Here is an 18,318-nt window from a genome sequence, read left to right as displayed (position 1 = left end):
CCTTTTCTTTTAATTCTCTCCTTTCTTTGTATCGCAATTTGGAAACTGATTTTTCCTTTTCTCCTTTTCTTCTGTTTTTTTTCAAGTAATTCTGAACTTTTAATACTAATAAAAATACTTCATTCATTATCCTTCTTTGCGATAAAATTATTCTGCATGTTAATTTTCACATTATAATTAGCTTAGTAATAATGTGGGTTTTGGTGATTAGTTTTAGATTACATGATGTTTTATCATGCTATTATTAATTGAATACATTATCTCAGTTTGATGAGATGACATTCAAGAAGCATTGAATAAGTTTCTATTCTAAAAGTATTAATTTCAGCAAGAAAATGGAAGCTATCTATTTTTTTAATCTTTTTTAAAAAAATAAATGGGAAACTTTATTAATTAAGAACAAGGAATCGATAATTAACCCCTTGAGCAGACAGAACTGTCCTGTAACCGAAGCACTACCCTGCAACCCTACTACCTAACAACAGGGAATATAATTGATAATGAAATCCATCCCTTAATGTTTGTTTTTTTTTTTTTTTTTTACTTCCTTTGCATCAAGGAACTAATAGCATTTGTGCGGAAGAAATAATATTACAGTATTATTGGACTGAGAAATTATAGCTCTAGGTTAATTAAGTGGGTGTGCACTGTGCAGTTTTGATTAGATTTTAGAGTATATTTAATGGGCTATGAATAGGTGGAAAGCTATTCAGAGATGGATGGAGGCTTTCCAGAGACATGATCGTATTATCTTTTTTCTTTTATAGTATAAAGGATATAAAAATGGAGATCTGAAAAATGTAAAAAGGCAAGAGAGATAACTAAGACAATCAATTGAGAATAGAGTGAGTGACAGAAAACCCAGGACGTAAAAAGCTGCTAAACCTGGCGTAATTATAATATTGTGGAGGAACAAGACAAATTAAAATAGGATTATCTAAAAAAAGGTTGTAATTAAATTAATAAAAAATGAAAGTCATAATTAAGCAGCAGCTTTAAACATTCCAACCCCATTTTTATTTCAAAAAATGAGCTGAATCTACACTGTTATAGCCGTCTGCTTTTGTGCCTCTAAATATTGAGTTGTGTTTTGCACTCTTCCCCTCAAATTTTTCAGTAATGGCAGTTATATGTCCTGCAACTTCTTTAATGTAGTTCTGCCTCTGTATACACATCAAAAACACTATTTCTCTCTCTCTCTCGCTGGTGTTTGATCCCGAGATATATTCGAGAAAGGTACGGGCCTGTAGGTTGACAAATATCCTATGTAGCTAAACAGCTGATATTTCTACTATTGATCTCTCTCTTTGTGTTGCCAGAGATCCTGCTTCGTTGGTTTTTTATTGAACAAGGAGCTATGGGTATTTTATTGCCTTAACAACAACCCTAACTAGTTCCACTTCCACATGCTATCTTGGGTTATTGCCATCGTCTGCTCCAAGCTCCTCTAGATTGGGAATTCATGGTCAATTTTTTAATGGGTAGTATTAATTTTGTTTAGCAAATCAAGTGTGAGATCTTCTGCACTTGATTTACTTAAATGGTGCTTAAATATTTTAGTTCACCTGTCCAGACTTGGCCTAGATATATATATATATATATAGATATGGCTACTAAAAAGAAGCCAAACTTGCAGTCATCTCCTCCCTTGTTTAGTTATTTCCAAATGACCAAAAAAAAAAAAAAAAATACTAAAGCTTCTATATATGAAATGAAACATGAGATATGTTTCTGTGTCCAGCTGGGTAACCAGTTTAGGTTAAGCAATAGCAGCATGTGGGGCACGATATAGCTTCCGTGGTTGGTATCACAATTACAAGCAAAGTGGTGGCCAGTTGCAGCATAACCTATCGCTTGAGTAGTCTGTACATGCTGGGGCTACGGCTAGGGTTTTACTTTCACTTGCTTCTCATAAACAATCTGTCTCTTGTATAGCTTCTAATGTTGAAGCTCTGCTCATATTAGATTGCGGATACAGGCAAAATTTCAGCCAAAATCATAGTCTATCATTCTTCAATCTCTCATAAATTTTGCACTTTTAAGCACCTGAAACTCCTCATCATATTGACTATTCAAGTGCAAGATTTTTTCGACACAAAATTTATCAACCTTTTCTTTTAAGTCCTTACAGGCTTCATTAAATTTTTCTCAGTAGGTAATAATAAACAATGGCTTTTTTCTCGTAGAGTTTCTTTTACCTAGCTTTATAGAATTGTATATATATATATAAAAAAAATGTGAACAGTCCAAGACAGAAAGAAACAAAAGCAATTAATTGGAACAAGGAAAATAAGAATTCAAAAATCTGAAATGGATTTTGCAAGTTGAGATAAAAAGTTTTATTCAGGTTATCATGATGTGGACACCTAAAGAAAATCCATGATATTTTTAACATGAAACAAAAAAATTATTTAATAATGTTAGCTTATAAAATTATATATATGTTTCCACTTAGTCTCAATCTCAATTGTCCCTAAACTCCAACAAAAACAATTTTGGAAAGCCCAAGCAATCTCAAATCCTTAATTTTTTTTATTGAGCCTCTTCCATTTTTATTAATTTGAGTCAGAGATAGAAACTCATCGATCGAAGTCATAACTCGAGATACTTCAACCTTTCTACCAACAGCCTCAACACTTATCTCGAGGACCTGTCGCAAATTGCAGTGGCGAGACTGGTTGCCTCACAATAAGGGAGGCCCCCAGGACCGTTTGCTCCATCATGTTGCTTCGGGGATCATGTTGCTTCTCAGAATCATGTTGCATCGATTATGGTTAGGACAATTAGTTTGTTGGGACTTGTGAAGGACTATTGTTTCCTTACATTTATGGGTTTTTTCTTTTTTTGGTTCTGGATGGTGAAATTAAGGAAGCTTCTCGTGGTGAAGCATCGTTAATGGGCATCGATGGCGGTAGTAAGCTTAGGTCTGTAAATAAATCAAGTTACTCCAAAATTATTTAAAATTAAAATTTAGCTTGATTCAATTTGTTTTTCAAAGAAAATAAAGTTAAAATTTAATTTTTATACTCATTTAATAAATTAATTAAATTTAAACTTATAAATATTTTACTATTAAAATTTAAAAAATAATTTATTTAATAAGTATGTAAGATGACTTATCACTATAATTACAGAGTTGAACTTTTCTTAAAAGTCATTAGAGTGATAAATTAATCGAGCTTATTATAAATTATTTGAGAATTAACTCGATAAATACTCACCTCAATTGTTTTGGTTTTTTTTTAAATGAACTAAAGGTTTTTTTGTTGATTTTTTACTTAAATTTAAAACGAGTGAGTGAAGTTCGAATTCATTTAACAACACAAATTTAAACTCTTTAAAATTTAGCTAATTTAATTCGGCTCAATTCATAATTTACACCCCTAAATTTGTTAGATTTTTTTACGGTTTTAAATGGGGTTATTTATTGGATCTCCCTCTTACCCGTTTGACATGAATGATTTTGTAAGAAAAGAATTAAAATAAATTCTTACAAAATTATTAATAATTTCATTTCTATACATGATGTAAAATTTTCAAGTTAAACAATTTTAAAATTTTTTTTTATTCTGAACAAAAATATTTAAAATTTTTTTTTATCTGAACAAAAATTTTATAAAAAAAAATTAATGAAATTAAATTTTTATAAAATTTTGATTTCAAATGAAGGATCAGACAATGATAGAGGAACAGGAGATGGATGGATAAGAGCTCTGAAGCTATTAGATGAAAGTTCTCTAAGATTTTAAGCTATTTTTGAGATTACTGGTTAAAATTGTTTGCCTCTCTCGTTGTGTTCATTGTTGCAATTTGAAGAGGAAGTAATAACACACTTTGTTACTCAAATTAATTCTTAAAATTTTTAAGACCTTCGTCGACTAATTTAAATTATTAATTTGTTAAGGAAGATTTACAATTTAGTTTCTAGATATTGTTATTATTAACAAGTCAGTACCTACACTTTTAAAAATCTATTAAAATGTTTTTATCTTTTCTCTTCGTCAACGAAATAGTCTTTCCGTACTCTTTTCCGTTAAAAATAGATAAAAGATGAGAGTGAAAAATTTTTAAATCTAATTTTGCTCTCAAATAAAACATTTTATTTGGTTATTGGATATTACTATTATTAACAAGTCAGTCCTTATATTCTCAGAAATCTATTAAAACGTCCTTATCTTTTCTCATATCTATTAAAATGTCCTTATATTTTCTTATTTTTATTAAAACGTGTTTATCGTTTTTTTTCATCAACGAAATAGTCCCTCTTATATCTATTAAAACGTTCTTATCGTTTCTTTTCATCAACGAAATAGTCCCTCCTCCTCCTCGAAAAAGAAGAAAGAAGATGATGATGATGATAAAGAAGGAGAACAAGAAGAAAAAGAAAAAAAAAAAAGAGAAGAAGAAGATGATGATGAAGAAGAAAAAGAAACCTCCGTAAAAAAAAGTAAAAATAAAAATCAAAAAATAAAAAAAAAATCAAAAAATAAGAGAAGGAGGAAGAAGAATCAATGAAGAAAAAGAAGAGGAGGAGAAGGAAAATGAGGATAATTTGATTTTTTGCTATATTTTTAACGATAAAAATAAATAAAAGGACTATTTTATTGACGGAAAAAAAATAAAAATATTTTAATAAATTTTTATTATAAAAATTAATTTATTAATAATGATAATATTAAAAAATTAAATTATAAATCTCTCCTTTACTAATTTTGGGCTGGAATTTAGTTTTGCATAATTGGGTGTCATCAAAAGTGTTTATTGCACTGAAACAAATATAAAGTTTGGCCATAAACTGTAAAATCCATCAAGCACTTTTGGCTTGTTGAGCTGCCCAAAAAAAAATAAATATTTGGATTTAGTTCACCGTGACTCAATGTATAAAATCATATGGAATTTATATCACTTGAATTTAAGGTGGATCAGTTGATTTAAAAATTTAAAAAAAAATGAAGAGTTAAAAAGAACAAATTTCTAGGAAGAGATCCGCTGCTCTTACAGACTTTTCTTGACCGTTTGTGATTGTTTCAGGAAAGTCGAGAAACATCTCAGCAGGAGAAGTGTTGACCGGTGAACCAACCGCTTTTTTAAAGTCTTATTGAAATTAATCTATTTCTTAGAAATTATATTTATTTTTTTCATAAGTTAAAATATTATTATTATTATATTATTTGATAAATTTAATTATATTTACACTCCATTTATTTTGAAAAAAATATATTTTTAGAATAGAAAATATTTTTACAACAAAATAATTTATTTTTTATTATTTAAATTCATAAAAATCTTAATAAGATTTTTAAAATGTAGAAAATATTTTTTTAATAATTTTATTTTTTATTAACTAATTTTTCTAAGCATTGGAAAAGCCAAAAATTATAAAAAAATATTTTCCCTATAACAAATGCATCCTTAAGAAAATTGCAACTTATTACGAGACTCACTTTATATTTGCGTTACTCTCCCAAAAATTTGTTTAACAGTGCAACCCGAACAATAGAATCTTAGGGTCAAGATTCACCAAAATGGGAACTGAATTTTTTTTTTTTATAATTACAATCATCTTTAAAATTCATTGAATTGAAATTAAATCCTCCCATTTAGTTTAGTAGTAGAATGCACACTAACTATTTTAATAAGTACTGGGAAGTGTTCTTTGGTCAAGATAAAATTTAAGATTGGAAAAAAAAACACTGGATATATAAGAAAGCAAAAATATACTGTTAGAGAAAAATGATAAATTACATTGCCATGCAAAACGAAATCCAAATGCAAAAAGGGGTTAGGAACTTTCAGTTGAAATCTAACTCGTTGTCCCACTCACAAGCTCTAGTCCCCTTCTACGCACAGTTGAATAGTACAATTACACAAACACCAAACACAAACCCCCTCCAGTCCCTGTTGCTCCAAGCCAAACTAGCTGAGAGTGTCAATGCGCTCAGAAAGCTGCCCCAATCCCTGTACAAAAACCAAAAACTTCTCTCCTTCTTGTATGACCCCATTTGTCAGTTTGTTAGGTCCCTCTGCTCTCTCTCTGCTTGCCGTGTCAAACCAGATAAATATTTCATTCATAACTATCTTGAAAAATAAAATTAATTAATAACACAATCCTTTAAAATCCATCTTGAAACCGATTGATCGATGGAGGAGCATCCAAACGCTGCTGCGATCCAGTTCCCCCTGCGCCGTAGCAGCTTCTTTCCCAATTCAAACCTTCCTCCTGATTGCTCACTGACCCGTCTCTGCCACTTGCCTCCGACCCGCGGCTCGAACCTGGACCAAACCCACCGTGTCCTACTGGTGCACCAATGCAAGTGTAGTTCGATTCTTGACCGCCAATGTTGTAGTTGCTTTGGCATGAAGGGTATGCTTGTAAACTGTTGTTGAGGACGTGGCCAATGCAGTAATCGTTAATTGGTTGTTGATGAAGGTATTGTGAGGAATAGTGAGGGAGGCGAGAAGGAGATGTGTATAGATATGGTTGATGAGGTGGTTGTGGTGGTGCCGGAGTCAAGATCGTCGAAGGTGATCCAGAGAATAGTCTCGGCGGGTACACTGATCTGTATGGATCTCCAATGCCTGATGGATGGTAACTTCCTGGCGCCATGGGATGACAGCTGCTAGGAACATTAGAATGTTTCACTTCCTTTTAGTTTGATCAAAGAAGAAGAAGAAAAAGAATTCACCAAAAAAAAACAAGAACAAAAAGAAGAAGAAGAAGAAGAAGAAGAAGAAGAAGAGGGATTATCTTGGCGCGGTGATGTTAGTGACTCTTAAATCGAACACAAGATACTGTAACAAAGCAAGTATAGTATGTCCTTGGGTGCAACAACAAGAGGATCAAGTTTAACAAAGTAGAAAGATGAAAATTTATTTATTTTTAGTAAAAAACAGCAAATGGGTCATTTGGTTTCATTATTTATTTTCCTTCTCTGAGAAAAAATCTCAAGAAAATAAGTGAATGGTATACATGTGCATTGTTTGATTATGCGTACCCTAGGTGACCTCCTTGGGCGGCTAGGTTATCGCTGCTGAAGACAAGCTGGCGAGCTCGGTTCAGAGTTTCTGTCTCCCTCTCTGAGCAGCCAACGACACAAGTCCAATCAAAGATCAAATCGAAGTAACAACAAAATAAACAGAAGCGAAAAGAAAAGAACTCAACCCCAAAAATCCTGTCCACCAAGAATTTCAACAATATACCAACTTGGTTTTCCTCGAGATTGATATGACCACGCTAACTACTAGAATTTCATGGCAAATCATTGTAAATAACAACCACTGCCCATTCTATAAAAGAAAATATTATAAAATTAGACAGTTTATTTTTGTTGAACAACATATGTTGATAGAAGAAAGAAATAACTTGCCTTGTCTGTGTCGGTTCATGTGCCCTCCAAGAGCTTGAGATTTGCAGAACTTGAGGGAACAAAACCTACACTCATAGACTTTATCACATTCATCCTTCCCATCCTTAGCGCCGCTTTTCTTTTTCCTACAGCCTGCAACAAAACCAACCAATTAAAGCAACTTCGATGAGACCATTCTTAGCCCCTAAAGCCGAACCCTAGTTTCCCAAATCGTGAATAAAGGTGCAGCAATTCAAACCCACATTTCTTTTATCTCCTGTTCCTTTTCTTCCTCTAATTTTTCATTTCAAGCTTCATAATGCCAAACAAGAATGAAATTAATCTGCACTTATCATAGAAAAAAAAAAAAAAAGCTTAGCTAGCATTTGAAGACTGCATTTTTCTCCCCTTCCAAAACTTTATCTTTTCCTTATAATTTCTTCATTATATTTAGTCTTTCCCTTCTTTTATTAAAAAGATCAATTTTGTTGTCCTATTTTAACGAAACATGAAAAGGAAAGGACAAGAATAAAAAATTATACTTACCAGAGGAAGAGCTGTCATCAAAAACTTGTTTACCATCTCTAGAATAATCATCGGGCAAGTTGTTGAGGTCTAACGGGTTCCTTTCAGGTCTCCTGGAAAAAAAAGAGAGAGAAAGCAATGTCATAATAGAAAGTTGAAAAAGGAGAGAGCACACTGAGATGCAGTAAAGGAGAAAGAAATTAATAAGAGAGAAGCAAGCAGGTGATGAATGAAGGGAGGTGGGGGAGACCTACATGGTACCGACAGAGAGAGAGACAGAAGAAAAAGAAGAAGAGGAAAACAATCTTTCAGATGGGAAGATAACTAAAGCTTTAGAAAATTATAAGACTTCAGTTTGAGACTGCAATATAGAGGCTAGTTGAGTGAAGGTGGAGAAAAAGAGCTTTGAAAGTTCTCTATCAGTTTCTCTGCCAAACCCTCTGGACTCATCTCTCTTTCTCTCTCTCTCTCTCTCTCTCTCTAATTGAAAGGGAGCACAGCAAGGGACAATGAGGTCTCGTGACTTTAAAAAGGGTGAAGTGGGTTCATGGGAGAGGCTAAGGCAGGTGAGCTGTGTCATTTGGTTAGGTTTGAGACACAAGCAAGGGAACGAGAGGGACGTTGCCTTAGTTTTCTGCCTCACTCAAGGAAGCTAGCTTAGGTCTCTATTGCCCTACAACTAATAGTTTCAGTGTTCAATCATGTGTAATGAAATGCGTTTAAATAGTTTATAAGATTTCTAGCTCAGACATAAGAGATTGCAATCAAACACTTGTGTCCTTTGCACATCTCTCCGCATTAAATATATATGTGCATAGGCATCTTCTTCCTGCTCTTTATGTTGATATATAGAAACCCATGCCACAAGTTTTATGGTCCCCATTGCAGCTTATGGCTGTTCATGTGCGTCATTGTACCGTGGACTTAATTGCCATGGCTCATGGAAGTGTTACAATCAAAATCTATTTGTTAGGGTTTTGTGAGATCTAAGTTGGAATATAGTGATCTCAACCCGACACAGTTGTTGTTTTATTCTTTGGAACATCGATCCTAGTTTCTTCTTCATTGTCATTATCAATCAATCTGGGATTCTGAAACAAGCTCACAAAAGCCCCTTCTCTTTTATTGTCTGCAATAGTATCTTTAATTAACATTTCAACTCTCTTGCGTTTAATGATCATAATTATAATCTTTATCAATGATCTAAACTCTTCTAAACTTCATTTCCATATCCATGGAACATCAAAATTTATGCCATAGAGTCAAACCGGATGGTTTTTGTCACATATATACTCACTACTCACTCATATAAAATTTCATTACTATCCTTTCCACAGTCGAGTCAAGTTGAATTGGATGTTAAATATCGGATGAGAGACTCCGATACCATATTAAATTTGGATCAAATCTAACTCATCTCAAAAACTAGTTTAAGGAGAAGGAGCTTCAATAGCTCACATAAGGGCACATTCCACAAAACGCCGTAGGATTCAACCTTAATCAATTAAGAGAACATGAAATTATTAATATAAATGAAAACCAATAGTCAATTAATATTGCAGTATATAAGGGGAATTCCAAAAATAAAGCATAAGGAGAGATATAAAGCTAATTAATGATTAAGGCAGGCGAGCTAATTTAATATTTGTGAAATTACCTAATGAATGTAATATAAATATTAATTTTTCAATTATTAATTATACATTATCAAACTTACCCTAATTTACCTATTATAAATATTATCAGTAATTGGCCGCATTATAGTGATATTTTTTTTATTGGTAAACGGTAAGAATTAGCTATGAAATTGCAAACGAAAATTTGCATATAGGTAATTACTGCAAGTAAAATTTTAGACTATAAATTTTAAAATTACCGACATTAACTAGTGATCAACAAGGTATTATGATTTTTAGAACTTAAATTAACCACAAAAAATTATATATAGCTTCGGTAAATTTAATTGATTTTCTATATATTTACCAACAAAGCTTAGAAAACAAAACTAGATTAAACACTTAGGATTTATTTGGAAGGCTGTTTTTTCTTATAAAAAAAAATCTCCTTTTTTTTTCAATTTGAGAAAATTTGATACTTTATTAAAAAAATTGTTTACCCATCCCAACACACTCTTAACTATAATTTTCAAAAAGAAAAAAAAAACTCCCATTAGTTGGATTGAATATAGTGATGATAAAAAATTTAATAACAATGTTAATTCACATTCATTAATTTTTTTTTTAAATATGTTAATGACTGAAGTTGTATTATGACTTAATTTTTTTTTTTTGCATTTGCATTTTAGAATTAACCAAGTATACCATCCTCAATAAAATTGAAGAATTCTATATGAAGAAAAAAAGTCTCTAATATGGTCGACTGACTTCAAGAATAATTAGAATTTTAGGATATATTCTACTAGATAATTATATTATTTTTTTTCGTATAATTAGTTCTGATTGAAATTTAAACGCGATATTTTAAAGTTTTAAAAACGATTCCATTACCAATAAATTAAAATATATTAATACATCCCTATACTATATTTAAAAAAAATAGTTTTAAAAGATTTTCCAGGAAAGTGAAATTCTAATTAGAGAAAAAAGAGAGTTACTGTCCTTATCAATTGCACTAACCCTAATGTATATAGACATAATGATATGACTATAGTACAATGATCTTCAAAATATAAATATTAAAGTTTATAAATGTCAAATGTGTAACTACCGTTGCATATCCTTTGCTAGAGGTACATACAGATATTTCACAAAAAAAAATTGAATAATTGACCTCATATTGTATAACTATTTTTGCACTTAGCTAGAATTTGGAAAGATTAATTAGTTTAGATGTTGGATTCCAAGAAGGTATAAAATGAAAATTAAGAAAAAAAAAAAAAAAAAAGAATCCAATTTCATATGATAAAGCAAGAGAACTGCATATGGCAATGATGATTGGACCCAAAATTTAAGGATGCACAAGACAAGACTATAGTTAGAATGTGGTTCTCTTTTGGCAGTAGACTTAACATATATTTTTTTTCCATATGAATAATTAATTATATTTGCTTTTAAAGGGACAAGCTGACTATTCTTTCTGAGATTGAAAACTTGTCTAGTGAATTTGTGCAGTTTTTATTTGCAGAGTGAGAATCTAAGGCAGATATTTGTGAAAGCTGCCTAAATTCAAATGTCTTTATGCATTTGGAAGTGGGTGGCTGTGTGTCTTTATTCTCTTTATTTCTGATGATCAATTGCATAGTTGTAATGTAGATGATGAGAGGTTGTCAAGTTTCATTCAAAAAAGAAGAGCAATTTGTTGAGAGGTACCATCAAAGAGAAGGCTTCATGAGTGTAATTTCTCACATGCACTACTCATGAAAAAGGTCAATCTGCTTTCTAGTTTCTTCTCCTTTTATAAACTCTTCCATGTCTCTACTCTCTGTTTTCCTCATTTGATGGCTTTGTTTTTGTAGTTTTCCAATTACCTTGTACTTGGTTGCTCATGCAGGTGGAGCTTTTACTATACCTATTTTCTGTTTGCCACACCCCATTTATATATCTAAGCCTTTAAATGGCTTAATTTACATTTTTTTATTTGAAAATATTTATAAACTTCATACATTTTATTTTAGAAACATTTCTTATATTTAAATCTAAAAATTTAATAATGACATCACAGGATATATTTTTTTCCTATTTTACTTGTAGGTTTATTGGTACATATAAATAATTAAAAATCTATTTAGTTAACTTGTTTATTTATTTATTAATACTTGAAATAAAATATAATTACTAAAACTTTTATAATAAATAAAATTTTTATAACATGATCGTAAAAATATTAAGTATAAAATATATTTTTGCTTCTATATATATATATATATATATATCACAACGACTAGTTTTGCTTATAAATCCTAACTTGATCCAAACTCAATTTCAATCTGATGGAGTTTTTTCTTTTTTTTTTTTTTTTTTTTTTTGAGTTTGAAATTCAATATTACGTGTTCTTATATAGTTAGATTATACTTGATTTATAGACGGGAAATTTTTAGAGCTTATTGGGCTGAGACTGGTTTGGCTTTTTCAGGCGGCCTGAGGAGAGATTCTTTAAGGCAGCAGCTTGGGGGATTTGAAGCTAATGTAGGGTGCTACTATGTCCTTCCGGTGGAGCTATGGGCGATCCGAGAAGGGCTGCAGTTGGCGAAGAATTGTGGTTTGATGCTTAGATGTGAATGATCCTCCTCATGGTCTTCTACCTTTGTCACTGATTGATGTGTGTGGTGCAGAGCTAGGCTATTAGGATTTTTATGTAATTTTTTACTGTGTTTGTTGGAGTGGTTTTATAATTTTATTTTAAAGTGGAGTAAAATTGAGTAGGTTTTTCCCTTTTTACTATAAACGCGAATAGCTCATACAGATAGAAAGACTCAAACTCAAGATTTCATCTACTCTCTGCACTTTAAAAAGTGTAGAAAAATCAATACATCAATATAATAATATTATAATATATAAAATATTAAAAAAATAAAATAAAAATTCAATCTATATTTTTCACTTTTTTTTCAATGCAAATGTCGAAATATAAATTAATTGTAGTAACAATCAAGAAATTCTCTTTAGTAATATAGGGTAATTCTATAGTTTCTTTTTTTTTTTTTTTTTTTTTTTGTCTTGTTTGATTTTTTTATATAAAAAAATAAATAAAGGGCTGCCCATATAGCCTTGACTTGACCCAACCCAAATCCAGCAGTCGATCAAGTCTTCGTTTCGTGCTAAAAGTGCCATTGGTGCTTAATAAGGGGGAAATCAGCTTCTCCTCTTTTTGAGTTATATGACGTGAAAACACTTCAACACTTATAGATTTAGAAATTTTGAAGAGAAAGTTTTTGCTAAAAATTTAAGAAACTCTAAAGGAGAGGAAAGAAATCCTCATTAAAACAAAGAGGAAAAGTCTGTGAATGGAAAAGCATGTTGGGCTTTCTTTAGCCCAACATATATCTCATTATTTCTTTTATTCTCCGTTTATTATACAGTTTATTTAAAAAATAAATTAATAATAATAATAAAAATAAATATACACATTAAATTTTTTTTTAAAAAAGACTTTTTGTCAAACACTTATCATTTTTTAAAATTTATTTATATAGAACTAAAATAAATTAAAAGAAAATGGATTTAGTTCAAAAAGTTAGAGAATGAGTAGATTATTATTTAGTGGTTTAATAGTATTAAATATTTTTCTTAGAAAATTTTTGTAAATTGATTTTTTTTTAGAGCTTGCGAAAAGCTAAAGATGAGAAAAAATCATGAGAAATTTCTCTTTCAATTCAACTACAATGTCATTTAGATATATTTGGTGCATTCCATCAGGAAAAGCAAAAATTAGAAAGTGTTTCAATACAAATGTGCACATTAGACATTGCAAAACTAGCAAGAAAAAGGAAAAGAAAATAGAAGTTTTGAATTGCCCTATGCTCTGTTCACAAACTAACAATTTATCGCATAGGACCTTTTATAACAGAACAGAGATGAACATCCCTACGGCTGCCTCCTCTTTGTTCCCTTCCAAATTCGCTCTCATTATGGTGCAAATTTCGATCATCATTATGGTCTTTCTCGTTGTTGTCCCACCACATCAGCTCCATTTAAAGGAAATTGTCCTCGTGCCATGGATTGATATGAATTGGAAAGCTAGATCATGTACCGATGGGTTGGAAATTGGAACTATGGAAGTGCGATGGGTTGAGTTGAGGGTGGGAGAGAGCGAAACAGAAAGTGAGAAGTGCTATGTGTTTGATTATGATTAATGGTTAAATTCTCGATCTACTTTTAAAAATATGAGAATAAAATAATTAATAGTAATTTTTTAAGTAAAATTTGTTGTCAAAATATTAAAAAGGCAAGAGATCTAAGAGATTAAATTACATGCATATAGAGAACCAACTACAATCCAAAGTAAAGTTTATATAATATCCAACTTGGTAAAATTTAAGGAAATGCACTGTCTATTTTTTCCAAATCTCTTGCTGACAGTATAGACTAAAACTGAACCAAAAACACTATTTCTTGGCAGTAATCAAAAGCCATAAATAACATATTTGAAAAAAAATATCACTATTAACAAGCAAGTCAAAGCTAAATTTATTTAGCAAATGAATCAATAATACAAAAATCATCAGAAATCACATACAATGCTAAATTAAGTATCGGTAATGAACGTTGGACAATTAAAAAAAAATATATAAATTTTATAATCGAATTCAAGTTCATCAAAATCAAATGGAAAGCGGAGATTATATATTGAAAAGATTTAGTCTCCTTGCAAGACTTTAGAATCAACAACAAGCAAAAACTACATTTATATAATCTGATATATTAATTTTTTTAAGAAATTATTATAATTACTACTCTTTAAACTATGTAAAAAACGAATAAACAAAGTTAACAATCAAAACACAATAAATTTAATTAAAATTTTCATTTTACTGTTCAACACCAATCTATTTGAAAAATAATTAAATAATAATTATTTATACACAAATCACCCCATTCAAATAAGAAGATAATCCACTTCAAAAAAAAAAATCCAATTACTTCTATCAAAATAGAGAAAGCCATGTCAGAAAATAAAAGTCTAAAAGAAGGAAAACACTAAAGGGCGAGAAATCTCTCTATAAAATCGTCTTGGAGAGAGAAAGCACTTAAGCTTTTAATAAGAAATTGAGGGCGCAAAAACCTGAACAGTAAATAATAGACATGAGATAAAAAATAGTAATAATTAAAAAATAAAAGATAATAATAAGCGAGGGAGTGATTTGGAAATGACAAGCAAGGGATGCGTTTGGGCTATTGCCCTATCCATATTCGTCTAATTTCCTGGAAAATAGAAACCTTCGACGTACACTCTCTGCTTCTATCTTCTCCATGGCAGCAATCCTCCCCCTCTCTTTAAATCCTTCTCTCAAACCCAAACCCTACCTCCATCATCCTTCTTCCCCTTTCAAAGGGAATTTGGCAAATTTGAAGTTTAGGGCCTGCAACTTCATTCCTCTTAAGCTCAACTTCAAAACCAATTCAAATGGAAGACCGTCACTAGTAGTTACCAATCAGGCAGCTAGTGCTGCTGTTGCATCTCCAGCTTCCAATGTGAGGTTCAGGTTGGACAATTTAGGCCCACAACCGGGGTCGAGAAAGAGGGGAAAGAGAAAGGGGAGAGGTATCTCTGCCGGACAAGGCAATAGTTGTGGGTTTGGTATGAGAGGTCAGAAATCGCGTTCCGGTCCTGGTGTTAGAAAAGGGTTTGAAGGTGGTCAGATGCCCCTCTACCGCCGCATCCCCAAATTGCGAGGAATTGCTGGAGGTATTTGGCAACACTTTTGGGCTTGTCATGTATTCTTTTTTGTTGGATGATGATGTGGGTATTTTACATTTCATTATCCATTTAATTTGAGCCTTATTTGTGTTTGATAAAATGCCGATTCGTGCATTTTTTTTCCCGCTTTCCTAAAGTTTGTTGGGACATGTGTTGACATTTGATTAATTTTAGCTTGAAAAGAAGAAAATGACTGCAAAAATTGTGTTTTTTCCAAAAGGGAGACAAATAGGCGTAGGCTGTGAAGTGCTTCAATAGCAACGACCAAGGAACATGAACCCCTTCTTTTCCTTCGCCGTCGAGAACTTAGACCTTGTTAAAATTGGGTACAGTCAGTAGCTGTCTTTTTTTGTTTCGATTGTTTGGTAATTTGTACAAGTAACTGGAAGCACTATAGAATTCAAAGTAAAATGCTCTTTATTCTAGTTTTTCTGTATCTCAAAGGAGATGTCAATGCAAGTTAGGGTATTTACCATCGTGTCTAAAATTTAGTGTTTCAGAATTTGCTATCTTCAACTCATTTATCAAATTTGAAATAGAGAAGCTTCTGGGCAATAATTTTTATCATGCTTGAATTCTATTAGTAGCTCTATCCTATGAAATTTCTGCTAGATTTCCTTTGAATGACATGCATTCGTACACCCTGTAAGAAATGAGAAGTTCACTGAGGACATCAGATTTAATAAGTAGCAGATTGGCTTTTCAATTGACAGTGTTATCAGTTGCCCCTTTTATGGTGAATTTAAGACTTTGCCCTTGAATACTATTTTCAAGTCACAGTTTGCATGACCTGAATTCTTTCAGCTGATACTGAACCTCAGTACAGAGTGCTGGAGAACATCTATGCATCATATAGACGGACTGTAATTTATGATTCCTTGCATTATGTTGTTGGCAGCATTCAGTTAAAAATGTGGGTATACTTAGCATTTCTGCAAGAGCAACAAATTTTTTAGGAAACCAAATACTTTAGTGGAGCACAAGTAGATGATCACATGTAGAGTTTTGCTTAGGACTTCTTCCTTTTACTACTATTGATCATCTCAGTATCCCATCAAATTAACAATCTTATTATCCCATGATTGGTATGGAGAATCTGTTTTCTGGATTCATAAGATACTTTATTTCGGAGTTTCAGCCATGGTGAAATTAGCGAGCATAAATTAGTCTGAATCTACGAAAGTTCATATTTTCCAAGTTAGGTTTCTTGTTTTGAACCAAAATAAGGGGTGGCCCAGAAGCATGTTATTGAACATCTGTAGAAATTTATTTGTGATTCACCAAACCACGTGATTGATGACCTTCTGGTGGAACTCTTGTAAGGGGAAGTATAAGTTAATTGACCTTCTATGTGGATTGCTTTCGATGTAAAAAGGCTTGGAATTTTGTTTATAATTTCACTCGAAACTTGATGATAACATCTATTTCTTGGTATTGTAGACATTGACGTAAAGATTATATAAGATATGATTTAACCATAAGAAGGATACTAGAATGTCTTTTTTTTTTCATGTTTGAAATCATTATCAAGTTTGTTGAATCAATGGACTCTGAGAAACAGCTTTATGAAATATATGTCATGATACAAATTTCCTTTGACCACTTTTTATGTTGGTGAAGTGGTGAAGAGTCCTCTATAGAATTAATACCAGCTGCTTTAGGTACCAATGTACTATATAATAAAGTTTGTATTTTATGGGCATAAAAGTGGTGAAGAATTGTGTGAATTGACGTTTGACGATGGTCAACTCGTTCCTTCTTGGGACAATTTACATGAAGCTTCTTGAATCTCGATTCCTATATTGCCTCTTTGTTTGTGCAACTTGCATTCACTATATACATCTTGCTTGTGCATACTTTTAGATTTGTGCTAATGTCCTCCTTGCATCTTTATTTTATGAAGGTATGCATGCGGGTTTACCCAAATATGTCCCTGTCAACTTAAAAGACATAGAAGCAGCAGGATTTCAAGAGGGTGAAGAGGTGTCATTGGAGACTTTGAAAGAGAAGGGCTTGATCAATCCATCCGGAAGAGAAAGGAAACTCCCTTTAAAGGTATTATTGATTTCTATATTCGAATGGCAATGTCAGGCGTCATATTTAACCTTTCACATCTGTTATTCTAATTTTATTTTTGACATTATAATTTCTTTCCTGATTTCAGCATCTGTCACACAGGAAACTGAAAACCTCAAAAGCTTGTGCAATAACTCTATTAGAATCATGTTTCTAATGCCTGGTTTATATCGTCCATTAAGTCCAAGTATATTATCTGACGTTATTCACATTCTATCAGCTTATCTAATTAGAAACATGGAAGTATCTGAATAAAAATTAGAGCTGCTGTTATGATCAGCATCACAATATGAATGTCGAAAGGTGCAGTTATATTTGGAGTTTGCTTATTGTTTTGATTTGTTTGGATTTAGATTCTAGGAGATGGGGAGCTAAGTGTGAAGCTGAAATTTAAGGCTCGTGCCTATTCGGAATCAGCGAAGGAGAAGCTTGAGGCTGCTGGTTGCGCTCTAACTGTATTACCTGGGCGGAAGAAGTGGGTGAAACCATCAGTTGCTAAGAACCTTGCTCGAGCTGAGGAATATTTTGCAAAGAAAAAGGCTGCAGCTGCTACATCTGAGGCCGAATCGGTCTCTGCTTGAAACATTGTTCATTAAATTTTATGTATTTAAGAAAACGTAAAAAAAGCACGTAGAGATACACAGCAGGAGCAGGGTGCTTTATTATTATTATTATTATCTCTGTTAGATTTGTTAGGTGGCTGTACCAATTTGTAATTTCTTGCTTTTGCATATTTCAATTCATTGAAGCCTTTCTATACAATTTGTTTTAAATTTCTCATCCACCCCTTCTCCCATGGTATACAAGCATTAATCGCTGAGGAACCTATTTTTAACCTCTGGTTGGAATGATTAATTTAAAAAAAAATGTAAATAAATTGATTTTTTTTTAATTTTTTTGTTTGACAAAGTTAAAAAGTTAAAATTAAATTGTTTTAAATTATTGTCAAAATTAATTTTAAATTAAGGATAAATCTTAACCATTTAAAATGGTC

General features: G+C 31.7%; 2 protein-coding genes across 5 annotated transcripts; one reads left to right on the top strand and one right to left on the bottom strand.

Moving 5' to 3' along the window:
- Positions 1 to 5,700: 5,700 nt before the first annotated feature.
- On the bottom strand, positions 5,701 to 8,537 carry LOC110600383 (zinc finger protein JAGGED). 3 transcript variants are annotated; one of them, XM_043950238.1, is made up of 5 exons: positions 8,126 to 8,537; positions 7,893 to 7,984; positions 7,368 to 7,499; positions 6,996 to 7,077; positions 5,701 to 6,620 (listed from the first exon to the last, which is right to left on the bottom strand). In XM_043950238.1, coding segments are annotated over exons 1-5 (816 nt in total). In that variant the 5' UTR covers positions 8,128 to 8,537; the 3' UTR covers positions 5,701 to 6,112. The 3 variants fall into 3 exon arrangements, with proteins under 3 accessions (XP_043806173.1, XP_043806172.1, XP_021592922.1); XM_043950237.1 differs by having other exon boundaries at positions 7,893 to 8,537; XM_021737230.2 differs by having other exon boundaries at positions 5,701 to 6,617; positions 7,893 to 8,367.
- A 6,158-nt stretch (positions 8,538 to 14,695) lies between these two features.
- LOC110630651 (50S ribosomal protein L15, chloroplastic) lies at positions 14,696 to 18,108 on the top strand. Of its 2 annotated transcripts, XM_021778165.2 has the most exons (4): positions 14,696 to 15,236; positions 17,152 to 17,303; positions 17,413 to 17,511; positions 17,678 to 17,831. In XM_021778165.2, exons 1-3 carry the CDS (start codon positions 14,801 to 14,803, stop codon positions 17,479 to 17,481), a joined length of 657 nt encoding a protein of 218 aa, XP_021633857.1. In that variant the 5' UTR covers positions 14,696 to 14,800; the 3' UTR covers positions 17,482 to 17,511; positions 17,678 to 17,831. The 2 variants fall into 2 exon arrangements, with proteins under 2 accessions (XP_021633857.1, XP_021633856.1); XM_021778164.2 differs by lacking the exon at positions 17,413 to 17,511 and having other exon boundaries at positions 17,678 to 18,108.
- The last annotated feature ends 210 nt before the right edge of the window (positions 18,109 to 18,318 follow it).

Source organism: Manihot esculenta, chromosome 14, assembly GCF_001659605.2.
Source record: "Manihot esculenta cultivar AM560-2 chromosome 14, M.esculenta_v8, whole genome shotgun sequence".
Classification (NCBI taxonomy): domain Eukaryota; kingdom Viridiplantae; phylum Streptophyta; class Magnoliopsida; order Malpighiales; family Euphorbiaceae; genus Manihot; species Manihot esculenta.
The sequence above is the reverse complement of the archived record's forward strand: the minus strand, read 5'-3'. Positions and strand labels throughout refer to the sequence as shown.

Bases quoted from the DNA above. Each gene is read 5' to 3' on its own strand.
- LOC110630651 (XM_021778164.2), top strand. From the start codon at position 14,801: ATGGCAGCAATCCTCCCCCTCTCTTTAAATCCTTCTCTCAAACCCAAA. The intron at 15,237-17,151 runs GTATTTGGCAAC...TATTTTATGAAG, and splicing joins ATTGCGAGGAATTGCTGGAG to GTATGCATGCGGGTTTACCC. The intron at 17,304-17,677 runs GTATTATTGATT...GTTTGGATTTAG, and splicing joins AAAGGAAACTCCCTTTAAAG to ATTCTAGGAGATGGGGAGCT.
- LOC110600383 (XM_043950237.1), bottom strand. From the start codon at position 8,016: ATGACATTGCTTTCTCTCTCTTTTTTTTCCAGGAGACCTGAAAGGAAC. The intron at 7,500-7,892 runs GTAAGTATAATT...GTTTTGTTGCAG, and splicing joins TGATGACAGCTCTTCCTCTG to GCTGTAGGAAAAAGAAAAGC. The intron at 7,078-7,367 runs GCAAGTTATTTC...TTGGCTGCTCAG, and splicing joins CATGAACCGACACAGACAAG to AGAGGGAGACAGAAACTCTG.